The following is a 19,645-nucleotide window of genomic DNA, read 5'->3' on the forward strand; positions in this document are numbered from 1 at the left end:
AGTGCGCAGTGCGGGAAAGAGGCGCGGACGGAAGTGGTCAATAATAAAGTCATGGGGGCGGGTTCCACGCGCGGACTCACCGCTCTCACCTCATGCTGCCGTGCGGCCCGGTTCCTAACAGGCCACGGACCGGTACCGGTCCGCGGCCCGGGGTTGGGGACCCCTGATCTATACAGAAAGGCAAGTCCGGGAGCTACGGCATTGCACAAAACGGTACGAAATGAACAACAAACAAATATAAAAAAAAAGGAAATAAATACATAAATAAACAACAAATAAACAAACAACAAATACAGTATGGATAAGATACAAAACAAATTTAACGCAGATGAAAGAAAGCCAAAAAAAAGTATTTTGTCAGCGCTGTTTTTTTTTGCATATGTTGTTCCACCCACGCTGTATTCGTTTTGAGAGCAGGGAGTAGAGACACGGAAGTGCACAAGATGCACCGTTGCAATAAACTAAAAACATAGAGGAGACAAAAAAATACTGTGCGTTAAACACAAACGACACCTGACTGACAATGGCTTCAGTTACTCGTGGCCCAATCCAGATTAAAACCACAAAATCAGCGGCTTTTGGCTGGCCATCCAACAAAGACGGTCACCACATTGCGCGCTTTCAGATGCGCTTCTGCAGCCGTCTGGAACGCTCTTCCTTCCGATGTTAGGAAGGAATTGTAGCTATGCACTTTTGAATCACCCAGATTGAAATCTAATTTATTTAGAACTGATTTTCGTTTTTAGTTTGTTGTCCTTCCCCAACATCTCCGTCTAGCACGGTTGACTATGTACAGTGCAAAGGAAACTCAACGTACATACATAACACATTCCTGCGGAGGGAGCTGGTAGGAACGTTGGGTTGCTCGGTCAATGGCCAGGGTCAACGGCGGCGTGGTGTATTCCGCAAATATGGCCGACTGTGAGGGCGGGCACAAGCCGACGTGAGTAGGTTACACGTTGAGTTTTATAAGGGCACCACGGGGTGACCAGCCCCTCCCCACCCAGCCCCACCCTTCCCACCCCCACCCAGCCCCTCCCCACCCTCCCAAAGGATGTAACCAGAGGTTCCTACCAGTATAAGGTGACACTAGGGGAATACGATAGGTCGATATGCAGCGAGCATTATTTAGTTGATCCTTAATTTTTCCCCTCGAAGCAAACTCCAGGAGAATGAATATTCGCATTATTATTTGCCACAATTAATAATATCGAACGAAAAATATGCATCCAAAAATTAGATTCCATTGACTATATGAAGGGAGGGGGGGGGGGGACACATTATTCAAGAGTTGAATCGCAACCCTTTATAGATGTAAGTGCTCTAGCTGCAGCATATTCTACACCCACTGGGCATTCCTTAGGCCGCTCAACCAACTGCAAAGTAGGTTCAACCTTGCTTAGCTTTTGGGATCTGGTGAGATCAGGCGCACATCCTGGATGATTTGGGTCAAAAGGAAAAAAAATACATGAATTAAAGGGGCAGGCAAGAATGATGAAACGCACAATGCAAATAAAACGCTGTGGTAATGATGTAGTTGAATTGGCAATCGGATGTTTTCCAGAACAACTGGCTCATGAAACAAGTCAAACAACGCTCCATGCTCAACATATGATTTCAAACACGTACCACCTGGTATTATTCAACAGTGCCACTGGATCTTCCCCCGAGACATATTACCACCCCATTAGACAGTGTGCTCTCTGTGTTGTTCTTAGTGTTGATGTTCAATGGTATGTGGAATGTTCTAAGAGCTTTTTGGTATATACAATAGCAGAATGGGAGCATGGGCAAGCATTTTTGCTTTCTTATCATCATCTTCATCATCATCACAGTCGGCATCCACGATTCATCCCCTGCCTCCTCAAGTCATCGCCATCTCTCACAGTCCTGCGATGCAATGGGCCATCTAGCATCTGCACACGAACTGCCCTCATAACTGTTTAAAATTACTCAAAGCAATCTGCTGTTTTTGGTGGGAGGCACTCTACAACACAATATTAAAAGGAATAAATCTTGACTGCAGGAATTCATATTCTTTGGGTCTTTCGGTAAAGCCATTGGGGTACCTTCAAACAAGTTGAAGGTACCCCAATGGGTTCTCCCTCATCTCCAGTTGTCGCCAATGTTTTCATGGAGAAATTTGAGACAGATGCCATCCAGGCATCCACCCTACGTCCTTCCTTGTGGAAGAGGTACGTAGATGACACGTTCGTCATCTGGCCACATGGACGACCAGCTCTGAACCAATTCCTCAACCACATCAATTCCATACACCCAGCCATCAAATTCACCATGGAGGTGGAAAAGGATGGCAAGTTACCATTCTTGGATGTTTTAATCCAAAAGAGACCTGATGGCTCAAATGGGACACTGTCTACAGGAAAGCCACCCATACGGATGCCTACGTAAAACCTGATTCCCACCACCATCCATCCCAGAAGAATTCCCTCATCAAAACTCTACACCATAGAGCTCGTTGTATAACCGACCATCACCACCTCGCCAGTGAACTACAGCACGTACACCAAGCCCTCAAGAAGAATGGATATTCAGACTACACAATCCGTAAAGCTATCACCCCAACCATTGGTAAAGCACCATCTGAGGTCACAATCAAACCATCACCTTGCCATACATCGCAGGGGTCACCAAAAATATTTCCAAAATCATGAGCAAACACAAGATCCAGGTACGATTCAACACAGTACATAAAATTTGTGATTTGATCCCATCTGTGAAGGATGTGATCCCTGACATGCAATACCCCGGTGCCTACAAACTAAGCTGTGTCTGCGGCAGCAGTTACATTGGGGAAACTAAGCGACATGTCTCAGACCGTGTTCGTGAACATAAGGCAGATCTGAAACACGGTAAGACCAATACCTCGGCCGTGGCTGATCATTGTTTTAATGCGGTGGGCACACACAAAATTGATTTTGCCAAGACGAAGGTACTCTGCAAACCCACTGGCTATCAGCAAAGATTCGTTCATGAAGCCATCCAGATATTAAAACACAGACACAATTTCAACCGAGAAGATGGGTACAAACTGAGCAATCATTGTAAGGACGTTACTAACGGAGACCTCTCCCACATTAACATTAGCTGCCCTGCCCATCTCTAAACCTTTATAAACAGCCTGCCTCAGCAGCTTTCCCCCTCTTTTTCACCTGATGACGATTGCTTGTGTTGCGATCGAAACGTCGTGATATTGTTATTATTATTTTTTCTATCTATGTGGCTTTACCGAAAGACCCAAATAATATTAAAAGGTATAATAAGCATACTATCAGCTGATGCAGCGCTGATGCCACGATTAGTAATTAGTACATTTACACCCCAACTACATTAAACAAACAAAAATACACGTCATAATAAAGTCTGGCTAGTGTGGAAGAGTAGGCCAAATATTCAGCGAGGCCTCTCTTAGAGCTCCCTCTAGTGGAGGCCCTTCCGTGAGCAATGGCATGAACAAGCAATTTCAGGGTTGCACCTTTAACTTGACGTCGTGAATTTTGGAATCGTCAAGCAGTGAATTTTATGAAACTGTAACAAAATAATCTGCTTTAAATACAATGGCAATTTATCACAAGGTGTACACTTGTCAAATTTAACAACCACAAGAATGTCAACTCATGGTTTATCAATTTATTAGATCCGCGTGCTAATGTCACAAAATGTCACTGTGGGTGTGTAATTAAAACTAATAGACGTGATTAATTTTTAAAATTGCCGAGCAAATCCTGTAACACTCACAACATGTCTTTATTCTTTTCTTCTTTAGTTGACCCAAAATTTTGTTGCTAAAGGATTGAAATCATGCCACATTAAAACTAATGTTCAACATAAATGTTTTCCTCCAAAACATGATTTGGTGCAAATTTCGATGTAAAGCTTTCGTGACTGCAGGGATTCATCTTCTTGGTTCTTTCGGTAAAGTCACGTAGAAGGGAAGTAATAAAATAATAAAAATAAAATAAGACGGCTGCTTGCGTTGTAGCCAAAACGTCGTGAGAATTATTTAATTTTATTATGTTTTATTTTTATTGTTTTATTACTTCCCTTCTACGTGACTTTACCGAAAGAACCAAGAAGATGATTTGGTGCAATTACAAGCCAAAGAACTACAGTTCACCGAGAAACATTTGCGATTTGCCATCATGGTGTCCGCTGCACTAACAGAATCTTTAATTTTACTGGAGGAATCTGACGAGCTGAGTTAGACAAAACACAGCCACCAGAGACACACTTCGAGTAAAAGGCAGCTGTGCAGCGCTGCTTTACTTGTTTAGACGGGCCCCTCCGGACAGTATTTTGGCCTACTCTTCCCAAATCTGGTCACATAAACGAACGAACAAGAGCAGGATAGAGTGCATTTGGAAAGCTCAAGCGGCATTCCAACGTGCCCGCAGAAAGCACGTTTTTAATTGTGAACCTTTTTGCCAGCTATTAAGTGTGCATCAAAATGAATGGAAGCTGACAAAGAAAATCGGAACGAAAGCCAAAAAGTGTTACAAAGAGATGCAATCTCACTGTCCTCTCTACAAACGGCCCACTGTCCAAAGCGGGCAGTGTTAACGGATGCACTTGGGTTGGTGGGTGCGTTGAATGTGCCTGGGGAAGCTCGTTTTGTCAGGCCGTTCAACTGAGAAGCAGAACAACAACACCACTCGCCAGTTTGATAATGTCAGTAAAGTATACAAAATCATAAAATGTTTTCATAAAACCGAGGCCCCCCCCCCCCCTATTGTTTAGTTGGTCTTGCCAATTACATCTGGTGACACGCCAGCTTTTGTTTTACTAGCCCGACTTGCTGCCGATGCAATCCTGAAGGTCGAAACTTCGGTCCAGAGATTGCTTGCTTAAAGGACTGCTGCTGGATAATACTGTCCTGGAAAAGCCAATAGGCTGACGGACTGAAACATATTTTTATAATTACTATAAGAGTTCTGCTTATAGATGAATAAAAATAGCTTGACCGATGACAGGCAATGAATGGTTTTGGGTCATGATTATACAAGTTTTACTGTTAATAGGGCATACATGAATCTGTATAACACTTTGTGATGCATAAGTTAATTCAAATTTAAATGTAAACAAGTGTAATATTCACGTAGAGCGCTTGCCCATCCACTGCTGGACCAAGGCCCTCCCACCACCACTGTCGGTCACGGTGGTTGCCAGATCACAATTCACCAACGCTGGTGAGTCGGCGTAAGTTGGCAAAGACGATGAACACACACCCGTAATTTAGACTTGATGTTGAAAACTGTCAGACAACTAAGAATAAATATATCATTACGACAGTTGTCGTGCAGCCACACAAGTCATTCGTTTGTGTTTATGTAACATTCCAACCAGTATATATAAAAATACGGGTTGCTTGGAATTTCTCTCACTTGATACAGCTATCGTGCTGTGACTGTTCCACCTTGAAGACAGAAGCTTGTGTTGCCTCCGAAACGTCGTGATTTTTATTTTATTTTTATTTTACTTTTATTAATTTACATTTTTTACCTACGTGACATTACCGAAAAAAACTAAGAATATGAGTTGTCACACATTTGTACGCTCCTTCGCAATACTGGTATTAAATTCCGGCCACTTTCAAAGACAAGTTGGGCAAATGTACGCGGGTCTCCGATGCATTTTTGGGTTGTTCCCACGTGTTCTTCGGCACTACGTGTGACGTTTCGCTGCACGCGCTGGGAGTTTCTTGAGGAACTGAGGAAGAAGAACTAAAGAAGCCCTCAGCAACCTGTGGAGCCAAACGTTGGGCGTCGTGCCGAACAGCACGCGGTACGAACCGAAAACACGTCCAGAGCGCTGTACGGCACAGTAAACCCTCTATATGCGCGAGTTCTGGATTTGGCGAGTTTCGCATATTCGCGAGTTACTAAATGCATACTAATTGCCTATTAGCGAGCCGCCGGACTGCAGCATTCGCGAGCGTACGTAGTAGTAGTAGTGCCAAATCTCCGATACCGGGGAGATGCGTTGTTGTCAAACACCTGCATCTCCTGAGTCGCTCTCCTAAATTGCTCACCACCACCTCCATCCTCGTCAATTCATCAAAGGCAAAAAAAAAGCTACAATTCTTCTTTATAATTTGTTGTTTACTTATTGTAGTAATTTTTTTTCAACATTTATCATTCCCCCTTCCCCCCAACCAACTATGTTCACTCATACCAGGAAAACAACCCCATTCTTCCCCGTTGAACAAGGTTTTTCCGCATTCTCGAATTCTGCATTCGCGAGCGCTTTCAAAAACGTAACCCCTCGCGGACAAGAAGATTATTTTTTTGCTGCACAAAACAGCGGAAAGGCCACGCAAGAGTTGCACAAAATGTGCTCCCTCAGCCCGCTATACCACACTCACATTGATCATAGCATTGGAGGTGATGCGGAAGAGGGTGGCACGCTCATTGACGGCCTTGAGCTTCTCGCTGCCCTCGGGCGGCAGCTTGAGGGTTTCCAGGTCGTTGAGCGAGCGCTGGAGGGCGGCTCCGTGCTTGCCGATCAGGTCGTTGCACGTGCTCAGATCCTCGAGTTTGGAGGACAGCGAGCGGAGCGTGGTCTGCAGTTCTGTCTTGTCAGCCTGTGCGCCTGACTTCTCATCGTCCGAGTCATCTGTGAAAAACAGAAATCACTTTTTATCTATTTATAGTAGGTCCCATTTGTTCTCAAAAAATGCTGTTTCGCTCCGAGTTTCTTGGAATTCATATTTACAGCAGATCAGTTTTAAAGCAGCTCTGATGGTAATAATAAACCCGATTCAGTGCACACACATTTCACAAATCAGACACATTGTTTGATCGGGGACTCGGTAGGCGTGGAGCCAAATCTCAAAGTGGCTTGATGCTGGCCTGGACAGAGGAGCCCTTGAGCTGCTGCTCAACCCGAACCGTTAATGCTAAAAGTGGCATGTACACGAGGATATATATGCACAATTCCATCCATGTGAAGTATGGGAATTGACGGCAGGAACTTCTTGACGGGAACACACTTTTTATTAAATCTTTACGTGTCAAAATACAACGTGTAGTCTCCTTTCTTCCGACTTCACACTCCACTACTCTCGTGTAAACTCTAGGCCTCTGGCTACACACGATACCCTTCACTCGTGTAGACCCTATGCCTCTGGCTACACAATACACTCGACTCGTGTAGACCCTATGTCCCTGGCTACACACACTGCATTCGGCTCGTGTAGACCTTATGCCTCTGGCTACACACACTACACTCGCCTCTGGGTTACACAGAGTCCCGGTCCCGTTAGGACAGCGGGACTAGGTACCGCAGGGCCCTAGGTCTTCATCCCCGTCTTCATTCTTCGCTGGTTACACACTGCCCTCACGCCTGTGTGCATCCCCTTTTATAGCCCCTGCTCACGAGAGACGGAGCTGATGCGTACGTCAACGTGAGCATCGCTCCTTAATGAACCAATCACGACGCACTCTCTCTACGATCCGTTTTCCCCAGCGCGTGTTAACACTCCTCCACCAATCACACCGCGCTGCCACCCGATCACTCCCTCTAAGCACGTCACCGGCCCACAGCCAATCAGTACCCCGTAACCCACGACCCCGCGCTGACCCCTGATCCTCCACCGTCAGCGCGCGTCACCACCTACACAGCCAATCATTACGCGCTGGCATACGATCTCTAATCCCAGCGCGTATCACCTCTACACATGTAATACTCATACGGCGTGTGGGTGGGTGTTTTTGTTGGCAAAAGCAAGGAAAACCACAGTTAAAGCTGAAATACATTTACTTACACTGCACTATGCTAAAATTCCATTTCACCAAAGAAAAATTCCTACCTTACAGAGACAACGGTGCACATTTTCAATTGGGATGTTCAGAATAAATGCGGTGATACCGATGGTCGCCTGACTGCACGAGCCAACAACGGACCCTTTAGCGGCGAGTTGTCCACTGCTAAGTCCGGGAACTTAAAAACCGTCTTGTTTTTTTCTTTGGTCGAGACACGTGACGGTTTACATTAATCAAAACGCAGCAGTCAAGCGTGAGCTACCCTCTCTTTCTTCGCTTAAATCAGAATGAGTCGGTAATTTGAAAACTTTGGCAAAGCGTCTCATCGAAAATGACATGCATCGCCCTGCCATCGCAAAAGGCACGTTCTTCTCACTCGTAGCATTCGTTTTCGAGCGGGTTACCGAACATCACCGAGCCAAGGGAAGTTCTTCGTTTGAAGCCAGGTCAGACCCCATGGAGGATATCGCGCGCATCATTTCACAAAACTTTGGAAATAACATGCGATTGCCAGTCGCCATCAAATTAAACACCGCCGCTAATTAAGACAGTGATTAAGCGGCAGCCAATGTCACCCCTGACTTGAAAGGCACCCACAAAACAAGGGAGGAAAAAAAGTGCTCCAAATGAGAGAGAAAAAAAATAGTTCATCGCCACAAGGGCAAGTGGACACTTACAATGTGTCAGGAGGTCACAACAGCGTGGACGTCCGTGCATAATCAATCTGGCCAAAGGGCCAAAGAGAAATCGAATGTATTCTTTGTTATTAGCTTGCAATATATCGCTTCATATAACAAAATAATTCCTTAAGTTCACAAATCGTCAATTGAATCGTGCTTGTAAAGTTACTTACAGCATTTGCAAATTATATTTACAGTTACACGCACTGCAATCCTATGACTTTGATTAGCACGGCTGGCTACGTACGATGCGAAAGAAGTTCAACATACATCTATAAATATGTTTTTGTACAACAGCCTTGTGTCTGCTGGAAGTGGTCCTCCCCGTGCTGTGTGGGTTCGGCGTGGGGGGCGGTTATTTGACCGTAGCTAACCACGCTGGTCAGTGCGGGTTGGTGAAGGTAGGCAGCGTAGGTATGGGAGCATCGAAGTCTAAGCACAAGGATGGATATTGCTGCACCGCTCTCCTCCGCTGCCCACCACAGGTCTGGCGACACAACCTGTATGTGCGTGGCGGTCACCCATCCAAACACCATCGAGGCTCAACATTGCTTGGGCTCACGAGATCTCATGAGATCAGGCGCATTGCGGGAGCTTTAATCATGGGCATGAAAATGGAGCAGACAAACTGCAGTAAAAGATGAAAACTGGAAATACCGTAATACATTCGAGATGGTGAAACATTTCCAGAAAAATATGATTAACGTAAAACTCGACACATTCGTCATTAAAAACAGTGGCTTGAAAGGGACGTTGTATAATACGTGACATTTCATGCAACGGCTCATAGGACATACATTCTTGAATCAGATTGTTGAACTTGGATGAATTGTTATCCAAAACTTCCAAAAGTCACAATGTTCCACTGCAGCAGATCTCACACTAAATTGTTCATCATTAATATCATGAGCCATGGTCAATCCACTGCTGGATGAATCGATGAAGGCCTCCACCAAATCGCTGCCACCTATCACGATCCTGCGATGGAATGATCTGACCGGCATCAACACAAGAACCCACCTCACCAATCCGCATGCTCAGTGGACATCCTTTCGGCTGCGTTTCATCTGGACATGTGAAAAAGAGCTTCATAGCCCATCGGATTTCTCCAGTCTAAATGAAGATTCTGAATTACTCGGTTAGATGTCAAATTTTCCGTGACGTTTAAATAAAACAGCAATGTGTCAGACCCAGTGGTGTACTGTAATTCATGTGTCCTGGGTATAGTTAAAGCACGGGGGTGGGCGAGGAAACACAAACACTGATAATGTAGTAATAGCCCAATTATGTGGCGTATCGTACACATTATCTCCTTGATAAAAAGGAAACCCTTTGTAGGAATTAAACGGTTCAACGCAGCTCGTCATTGTATACTTGCTGACCGCAAGCGCGGTGCTTTTAAACTATCGTCCTTTTATCGCATGGCAAGAGGGACGATTCTTGCTCAATGCGTCCGGCTGAAATATGTCCCCTTGTTGGCAGGATACCAAATAAAAAAAAGCCCAGCAAAGTCGGAACCATTGACGTAAGCGTCCTGGGAATTGGCCCGGAGGAGCATACTAAGTGCTTGGAGGAGAAGGATGGGGGGTTCATACAGTTGGGTCATGCCAACTGAAATCAGTGAAGATGACAAAATATACACGCAGTGTGTGTATACACACGCACAGTCTGATCATTCTGAAACCACCAAACTTTAACGTTTAACAAGAGTCTGATGGCTACGTGTGTAAGTTGCGAAGACAATTACAAGCGTGACGTATCGTTCACTGAAAAAAATGTGCAGTGATATTTCCAGTGACATCGGTATAATATGACTGCAATGAGTTCGAAGTACTGTTTAAAAATACATTTCAAATTACTATTTGTTTTTTCCCTCTCAGGTCACCCTTTACAGGTAGCTTTCCCCCTTTCGCATTTCTAAAAGAGAAATACAATTAAGTGGTTACAGTCGTAATAATCCTTGTTTTATTCATAACGCAAGGCAACAATGCACCGCAGTCATCTCGACGTGCATCATGCTTTCAACGTACACACCCAAATAAACGACAAACTAAACATTTGTCTTCATTTTATCAGGTAAGGCGCACTTCAGAAGCGACCTGTGCCACAAATGAGAGCTCAACGAAGCGGCTTATCGCATGGAAATTTGGAGCAGACCAAATACTCGAAACGCACGTCGATTCTAAATGTGGAGGGAAAAACCGGAGGGCACGGAGAAAAATCCACACGACCACGGGGAGACCATGCAAACTCCAAATATACAGCAAGCATCAGGTTCGGGAACAAACCCACCACTTCTTGTACACCAGGCGAGGTAGTCAACATCTCGCCACCATGGCGCCCTAAATAACGGGAACATAAAGCCCTTTGTCAATCCACTGCTTGGTAAGGGCCTCTGCCACGTCACAGAAGCTGTGGCTGTTGTTTAAACCACACTTCACCACACTTGTCAGCACAGGTTGGTGAAGAGGAAAGGACAAGGGCCGGTTCAGACATCACTCGCTACCGTTGCGAGATGTGGCCGGGAATTGAACGCAGGTCACCGGATTTATAGTGCAGGGCACGAACTACTGTAGAAAACTAAGGCCTTGACCCTCTACGCGACGCACAGCTGTTGTCTTAAAGGAAGACAAGCCCCAAAATTCCAAGCGGCAATGAACTTCTCTCCAATGGGCTTCCCAGTTGGACTGGGTGTTGTTCACTGCATGATGCCCGACGTCCCACTCCACGTGCCTGGAGACTCTTCTTCAGCAACTGAAGAAGCTCCCGGCACGTGGTGTGAAACGTCGGACATCGCGCTGAACAACACACAGCACAACCGTGAAAACCTTCGCGGCAGCGATTACCCTGCAGGCGTACGCTGGGACGATGCGTTCCAAACTGTCAGACAAAAATATGAAGGTTTGTTAAAATAAGACTTTAAATTTGAGGTCAGGTTCAGTGTCATCACTTCATTCACACTAAAGAGACATGGTAATGCAACGTACGGAGGGATTCAAAATCTCACCAAGTTAGTCGCGAGTGTTTTGTTAATTGTGCTTGTACACTAGGAAAGGGCCAAGGGCTGGTTCAGATAATCACTCACCACACACAGAATGTGACTTGACAAGTCTGGTTTCTCATGAATAAAGCTTCAAATTCGTGTTTAAACAAGGACACACGGCCTAGATAAATATCTACAAGAGTTGCTGTATTGTCCGGGTTATAAGATACTCCGTTAAGTAAGAAGCACCCCAAACGTATGCCAGGTGCCAAATAAAATTGTACCGATTTGGTGACGCACACACCTAGCAGATGACGATGTATTTATGGGCTGCATCTTCCTTTAATGAAAACATAAAAATCAACCATCCTTGACACTCGTCATACATACAATCTGTATTGCCAGGACTTTAAAAAGGTGTCTAAGATTTGAATCATGTGATTTCATAAACGTTCATAGTTAATTGGAAACGTGAGTATTTATTTTTGTATTTCCTGAATGGCTAATAAAACGTAAACAGGCCATTGCATCATATCTTATTTAAGTGCCCATTAAAAAAATTGCCTCCAAGCACAGTACACACACTTAATGATGCATAACGATTACGATTGTCCAAACACATTCTAAAGATGAATGTAAAGGTTAGCACTTAATATAAGTAGGATAAAAGGATATTCATCTTTTAGCATCTTTATTTATCCTGGAGAAATCCAACAAGCTATGAAGCTCTTTATCGCAGATGCCCAGTTAATCTCGCAGATGTCCAGATAACCACTGCTCGCATATTGTGTTTCTTTTCCCTACAGAAGAGTTAATTTATCATATCAGTGTCATCAATATCAGCCGGCCATGACCAATCCACTGCTGGATCAAGGCCTTTTCAAGGGTATCATGTGTTTAGATTATTTTTCTGCGATACATTTCCAAATGATAAGCCACTTTTGTTGAGCTATCATTTGTCACCAGGCCGCTTCTGAAAATAAGCTAAATAGCTCAGTCGGCTTGACCTCGTAAGATAAGAAATACTTTCAAAAATACTTTTTTTTCAGTGATTTTCTTACCTTTCCTATACTTTGCACTTCTATCGTGTTTTTATGTTGTTTATTTTTGTAACATTCTGACCTGCTTCTCCTGGACATCTGTGAGAGAGAACTATATAGCTAATCGGATCCCTCCAGTATAAATATTCTGATCAACTCGGCTCAGTTACCGCACATCAAAATGCGCTGCAATTGCATGTGCAAAGTCCTTAAAGAACATGGTAGAGCCCATTTATCAATTTGCTGCTGGATGCGGGCCTCCCTAAGCCGTGTGGGTTTTGGGGCTAAGTTTAGCATACTTAACTACGCTAGTCAGTGTGGATTGGTGAAGGCAGGGAGCATAGATATGTGAGATCACCATCTCAAAATCTTGGAGTTAGGTTGATGTTGTCCTTTGGTGAATTATGATATTATAAAAACGTATCGTATCTTTTTTTATGCAGTAGCAGCTAAACAGGCTGCGATCCGGCTGACACAGATCTACGTATCTTGTGTCAGAAGTACAGTACAACAATGGATATCACTGTGCTTGCCCTTTGCTGTCCACCACATACAACCGCAGCAGCCTACAGCAGCCCCTCTGTGCGTGGTGTACAACCAGTCGAAGCGCTGTCCAGGCACAAACTGGCTTAGCTGCTGAAATCAGATTGAATCAGGTGCTTTCCGCATGCTTTAGTTCAGTGTTCTTGATTGCGAGGCCTCCGTGCCACTGGTGGGCCCTGATGGCCTTTATGTGCGGCCCCCGACAAAACACAAAAAGCGAAAACGCCCATCATCATCGCGCTGCTGTCAAACCCCAATGGTTTCAAATGTGTGGCGGCCCTCACACGGATTGTTGTCTTTTCAGCGAAAATTAGCAAAGAAGACTGGCTTAGTTAGTCATTAAAAATATATGCTCATGTTACATTTCTGCCAATGAGGTAAACAAACTGCCTAAACGAGGAGACAGGGAAATAATACGATAAAATATCACGAAATAATTGTATTAAAATATTTTTATGCAAGCGAGACGGTGAAAACGAGTCAAAATTCATACAATTTGTAATTGGATAGCAATTTCTACAGACGGATACCACGCGCATACAAGGAGGAGCCTCCTTATATTTGAAATGAAAATTACGAGACTGTTCTAAATTATTTTCCATCGCATCTTAACATCTTGCAAGTACAACGGTCAAAACACATCAACACACTTGAAAACGAGCCGATGTCACGACGGGCGAACCGTGAAGAGATTGCGTGTCACTCTGCTGCTGCTGCCGCCGCTTTGCTAAACACCACAGTAATGAACAGTAAACCCATCAGTTTAGAGTTAATGAAATATGATTACACGTCCGCAGGAAGGGCTGATTATATTTTTCCAAGCCAATTCCTCTTACCCAACAAAAAACGCCTTCACCTCGTGACGTAGCATGAACGGACTGTTATATCTGCCAGAAAATTTGCCCTGGGGCTATGTGACAGTCGTTCATCGCATATCTCAAATTCCTCCCGGCGAAAGTCATTTTTGTAGGAGATCCCGGCTAACAACAAATGGGACGAGAAAAAACCGTGTTTCCTGGTGTACGAGCGAGAAGGAGGATGGAGACAGATTCTAAATGGAAACAGGGCAGACGTTGCACCCTGGTTAACTGTGAGCAGGGCTTAATTCCGCACGCGATATTTTCTGGAACGATGCTAGGCCGCCTTGGGAGTTGCCATTATCAGTGGAAGGCACTACCACGAGTGTACCAGGTATATTTATCCATAAAAATCCGATATTATTGAACTCTATATTCCTATAATCCTATTGAACAGGTTTTTTTAATATGTATATATAAAATTAAGGGCAAGACGAGACAAAATGGATTTAAATAAATACAGAAACAGCGTTCCAAACTTTTTCCGACATAAATTAAGCACCGACTGATAATTACATGTGATGGAACTACTCTTTTCAGCCACTATTCACTGTGAATATCATAGATAATAGAATGGAATGATTGGATGATACAGCGTACCATGCATGTCATCATCTACGATAGTTGGGAATAACAGCATGCATGTATTACCAGGTAGTGTGGCATGCATGGTATCTACAATCGTTGGGAAAGAGCAGGAAGCTTGTATCACCATGTCGTGCGGGATGCTGTACCTCTTGGGCTACAGCAATAGCAGCAATAACTGGAGAAGGCAGGTAAGGCAATGCCATCCTCAGCATTGTCAAACATCATCCGCCATCATCTTCGTCTTTAAATCTTCATGGTTTCCATCTTCATCCATTCTCATCATCACCCGTCGGCTTTCATGCGTAATCTTGATCAACCATCTTCATCCATCGTCAACACCGTCAATCGTCCCTTCATCTTCGTACATAATGGTCTTCATCAACGTCACCGTCGTCTTCATCATATTCGTGAATCATCTTCACCATAGTCTTAATCATCCTGAAAATGTTGAAATACCGTATTGGTACTACTTCACCTGAAAGATCTTCTCGTACTGCACACCTTCGAGTCAGTATAGGACACCGTGCATCTCCTGCACCATTCCCAATCTCCTCGGCTAGGAGTCTTCGTGGTAGAGACCGTGAACGATCATTGTAATCCTTATCATCATCGTCAACATCATCATCATCGACCACCGACGATGGCAACAATGGTGATGGCAACGATGACGGATGAAGGCGGTAACGATGACCCTCGTTATATTCATCCATCATCGTTCCATCACAGTCATCAGCGCCTCCAATTATACCATGGTTGGCTACGTACGGTGCGAAAGAAGTTCAAACATACATGTATGATATCAAATAAATATTTACTGATAAAGCACAATTCCTGCATAAATGCGATTCAAAGTGCTTCACAAGACAAATGAAAAGCGACCGACACAATTGAAACGACAATAAGATTAATACATAAAAAGACGTAAAATTATAATTATCTAAAAATATAATTTTAAAAAAGCATAATAGGCATACAATCAGGGAATCCTAATTAAAAGCCAATCTAAAAGGTAAGTTTTAAGTTGTCGCTTAAAAACATTCACCGATTCTAATGCCCTGAGATCCTCCGGCGGGCCATTCCAAAGGCGAGGGCCGTAGAAACGAAAGACTGCCTCCCCGTAAGTTTTCGTCCTGGCCCTGGGCACAACTAAGAGACCAGTGCCGGAGGACCTGAGGGATCTACTGGGTTCATTTCTTAAAAGGATGTCAGACATAAATGTACTTCAGCGTTTAACAGGTCCCCGCGGGGTGGGCTGGTAGGAACGAACAAATGAATGGCTATAATAAAATGAAATGGCGGGGGTACGATACGAAGGGAGAGTTTGAGGCCTAGTTCTAGGCTTTAGGCCTAGCTGTAGGCTTTAGGCCGCTGTGAGTTAATTTTTATTTAAATGTTTTAATTAAAAATTATCTCAGGGAATTATAAGGGAATGTTACACTTGTTTAGCCAGGAAAGCCTCACTGAGTCTAAAGGTTTTTGTAGGGTCCTGCCAAGTGTTTGCAGTAGGGGGCGATGTTGCTACACCTAATCGGACATCGGACGGACGGACGGACGGACAGATGATATAATCTATTGTAGGCTGGTTCACTTCGTTCCTACCAGTATAAATGCCACTGTCTCACATGCATGAGCTCAGAAAATGTTATGCCCAGCCACTGTTCAGTGGGAATCATGCAGATGCTCTCATAGACTGACCATGGTGATTAAGATTCTAGCAACCAGAAGCTGCTTGGATAAATATGAATGGAATGAGAAAATATAAAACGTCGGATATACGGGAAAAACAGTTGTCGACAATATCTGGTAAGTAATTAAAAGCATGATGCGGTTTCAACTCACATGCTTGCAGTTGCTGTCCAAACGTAAGTTTTTTTTCACGCGAAGTCACCAAAACGCGTGTGTAGTGTCTCGCAATATGTGGTTACGTAATTATTTTCCGAGTGGATATATATTCAATCTTTGTGAGATGAAAATGTTATTGTGACCCCAACGTAGCGATTCAAAATAACCATGCAAAACCAAAACATGAAAATAATCTAGATTACGATGATGCACGTGATACAACTCCACAAAGTGTCGTGTTCCTGTACTGTAACCAATTACAAACTACGGATGCAAAACCGACACACGGAGCGAAACATCATGAAAGTCGCACGGCTTCACCACAATGGCCAAACGAGACTTTTACCCATTCGAGCTTGCACGTTGTACCCAGATTATCGTCGACAAAAAGAGCTTGCAGGATTAACAACAGGAATTAAAAGCGCTCGGTGGTTTTGCGACCTGAATTCGGTTTTCGATGTATTCGCGCACACACACACGTACGGCAACAGTCAAAGCCAACGTACAGTACCGTATTGGCAAGTGACAATTCTGACACTCATTTAGCAAATGCCACAATTCCACGCAGAGGGTTTTGACTGCCGAATAATTCACCGAGACACGCCAATACTGTACGTAATAATTTGCATGTCGGACACAGATCACATTAATTATTAACAAGGTTAACGCAACATTACATGGAACAACTAAGAATAGACGATTATTTCTAACGGCTCCATAAATAAGTGCTCAAACAATACACGCACACATTTTTTTTTTACCTAAATGAAACCGCGCATCAAATAACTAATGAATACCCTCGCGAAACTGCCACTTACTACTCCGGCCGCTTACGCATCTCACAAAGACAGGCATGCAAACGAAAGTAATTGAGAGAACTGGGAGCGCAAATCCCAGCCCAAGCCATAAAATTACCGCAGCCTTCGAGGGGGGGGGGGGCGGCGGATACTCACTCGGTCACAGTCCGCGCAGAGAGACTAAGACGCCGATATTTGAAATCCAGCTACGGGGAGATCGAGCGGCGATCCGGCGACACGCACTGTGGGGGTAGCATCGCTCCGGCAGTGAGAACACAGCAGCAGCGGCGGTGATGGTTGGTGGTGGTGGAGGGCGTGGGCTGGCGGGCGGGCGAGCGAGCATTGTCAGCAATTCCTCCCCACCGCCGTCCGCTTAAAAAGCACCGCTGCCTTAGCCCCCCTTCTCCCGTGACGTTGCGAGCTCGAAGCGCCGACGACCATTAGCGCTTTTGAACCGGGGTGGATAGGAAGGAGGAGGAGGGGGATCGAACGTTCGGAGGGAGAGCCTTAATCGATACCCTATTGCTCCGCGTCAGGGCAAAGGTCGTATTGTACACGCAGGGCGACCGAACCGCCACCGTACCATCAGCGGAGACCGCATTTTTTGAGAATAATTTAGATAATTATTTAGAGGGCTGCTCAAGGACATCCGTTGTAAATGCCCTACTTGCCCACAAACAGGGAAAAAAAGACATGGTTATTGTATGCTCCTGTATAAGCAGCATCCATCCAAAAACAACCTATAAATATTGTAAAAATAAATAAGAACACGATGGGGTGGGGGGAATATTTTTCAGCACTTTGACATAACCAAATGGCTGAGCGCCAGAAGATTTTGTGGGGGGGGGGGGGATGCGTTGCTGAATGACTGTCATTTTGACTTTTCAGCATCAGTACCCACCCCCCTCCCCCCTCTCCGAGCACCAATTGAAGCTTTCATACATCATCTGCGTACACCACAGTATTTCTCCAACTGACAGATGTGAGAAAAGAGCAATGTACAGCACTGCCGACCAGGTCGGGATTGGCCATTGAATCAAAGTGCCCTTCAAGGACTTAAGACACACAACCATCCCTCATCTCTGTGCTTGCCAGCGGGGGCTTCAGGCATAAATTCGGTCGGACAACTTCATAATGTAGCCATTGCATCGATGAAAGAAATAATTCGTCCAGAACGCGTTACATGTAAAAACTATTCCCAGATCTCAAGAAAATAAAATCCATTTCCTTGCTAGCATTAAACCCTGTGGTCTAAAACGCCAATGAATGAGTGTGTCGACCTTCTTTCGCACCGTACGTGGCCGACCGTGACAATCGGAGGTGCGGGGGAAGGACAACAAACTAAACACAAAACAACTGTTCTAAAGAAATTAGTTTTCAATCTAGAAGCGCACGAGGGCCTAATAGCATCATCAGCTTTAGGTGTGTGATGTACCGTTAACCAATTTAACCTATTTTGCAGGCAGTCCTGTTTTTCAATGGCCGATTGTTAACAAGTGCTACTTTGCATTCATTAGCTGAATTGTTCGTGTGGTGTGGGCCTGCTAAATTAAACTGGTGAGAGGCCACTAGAACATTATGGGTTAAAATATAATTGAAGTCTCTCAATATCAACCAGTAAAGCACATGAAATTGAAAATATCATGAAGATCGTCACACAGTGCGACTTTGAATTGCAATGCAAACCCCGTACTTATCCGCACACTGTCACACACCCAAACACATTAATAAGAATCACATTAATACAAAGTTTACGCAATAAATGGGTAGGTTACAGTGGCACGACAAAGACCCTTTTATAAAAATGAATGACGTCCGTGTGAATGGAGTCTAGCGTATTAATCCCAGATCTTCACGAGTGCTGCCAGCATGGTTCTAGCAATGGGAAGGAAAACAAAAACCCAATTATACTGCAGCACTTGCCTACTCAGCATCACGATGGGGTTTTTTTTTTGCGTTTTATCCGACTTGGAGAATTCCAGTATTTCCACATTTGTTTTCACGCAAAAAGAAAACGGTCGGTTATTAACAAATAAAATGCTAAGTTCAAGCACGCAACGGAAGGGCAATCCAAACTGCATATGAATACCGACTCTGTACCCCCCACATCCTACATAGCTGTGAATGTTTAGAAACATCAAAATACGGCAATGGGAAAATAATACCAGCTGAAAATGTGTCCTCTTCAAAGCACGTTTTTTTTTTCTCTATCAAACAAGTTCCTGGCCTCAGACTAATACCAACGCTTGCCATTACACCGAGTAACAGAAAGAGCAAACACGTGGATTAGGGAACACACACAGATTAATAACATCATTCAAACTGTTCACGTAAGTAACTGGGTTTGGGCAGGACACGTAGCTAGAAGAGACGATGGTTGATAGTCAACAATAAGGACGGAGTGACAGCCAAGGAATGATACGCGTCTGAAAGGCCTTTCCCCAAGGAGATGGAGCAACGAAATCGGCTCGCGTGTAGGTGCTATTAACAGCTCTACACCCAGTCATTCGTTTTTCATTTACGCATCCTCATCC

General features: G+C 44.3%; 1 protein-coding gene across 2 annotated transcripts in view; it reads right to left on the reverse strand.

The window, feature by feature from the left end:
• LOC133348441 (oxysterol-binding protein 1-like) overlaps nucleotides 1-19,645 on the reverse strand; it is a 73,316-nt gene that overhangs the window by 24,961 nt on the left and 28,710 nt on the right. The window contains exons 1-2 of one of the 2 annotated variants that reach the window (XM_061561248.1): nucleotides 17,268-17,410; nucleotides 6,383-6,633 (exon numbers count right to left, since the gene is read on the reverse strand). In XM_061561248.1, the coding sequence (XP_061417232.1) occupies nucleotides 6,383-6,391 (9 nt within the window). In that variant the 5' untranslated portion in view covers nucleotides 6,392-6,633; nucleotides 17,268-17,410. Of the gene's footprint in view, nucleotides 1-6,382; nucleotides 6,634-17,267; nucleotides 17,411-19,645 lie in introns of those variants that run through there. The other variant, XM_061561247.1, reaches the window with a different exon arrangement.

This window comes from Lethenteron reissneri, chromosome 27 (assembly GCF_015708825.2).
Source record: "Lethenteron reissneri isolate LAM-NWPU_2019-01 chromosome 27, ASM1570882v1, whole genome shotgun sequence".
Lineage (NCBI taxonomy): Eukaryota > Metazoa > Chordata > Hyperoartia > Petromyzontiformes > Petromyzontidae > Lethenteron > Lethenteron reissneri.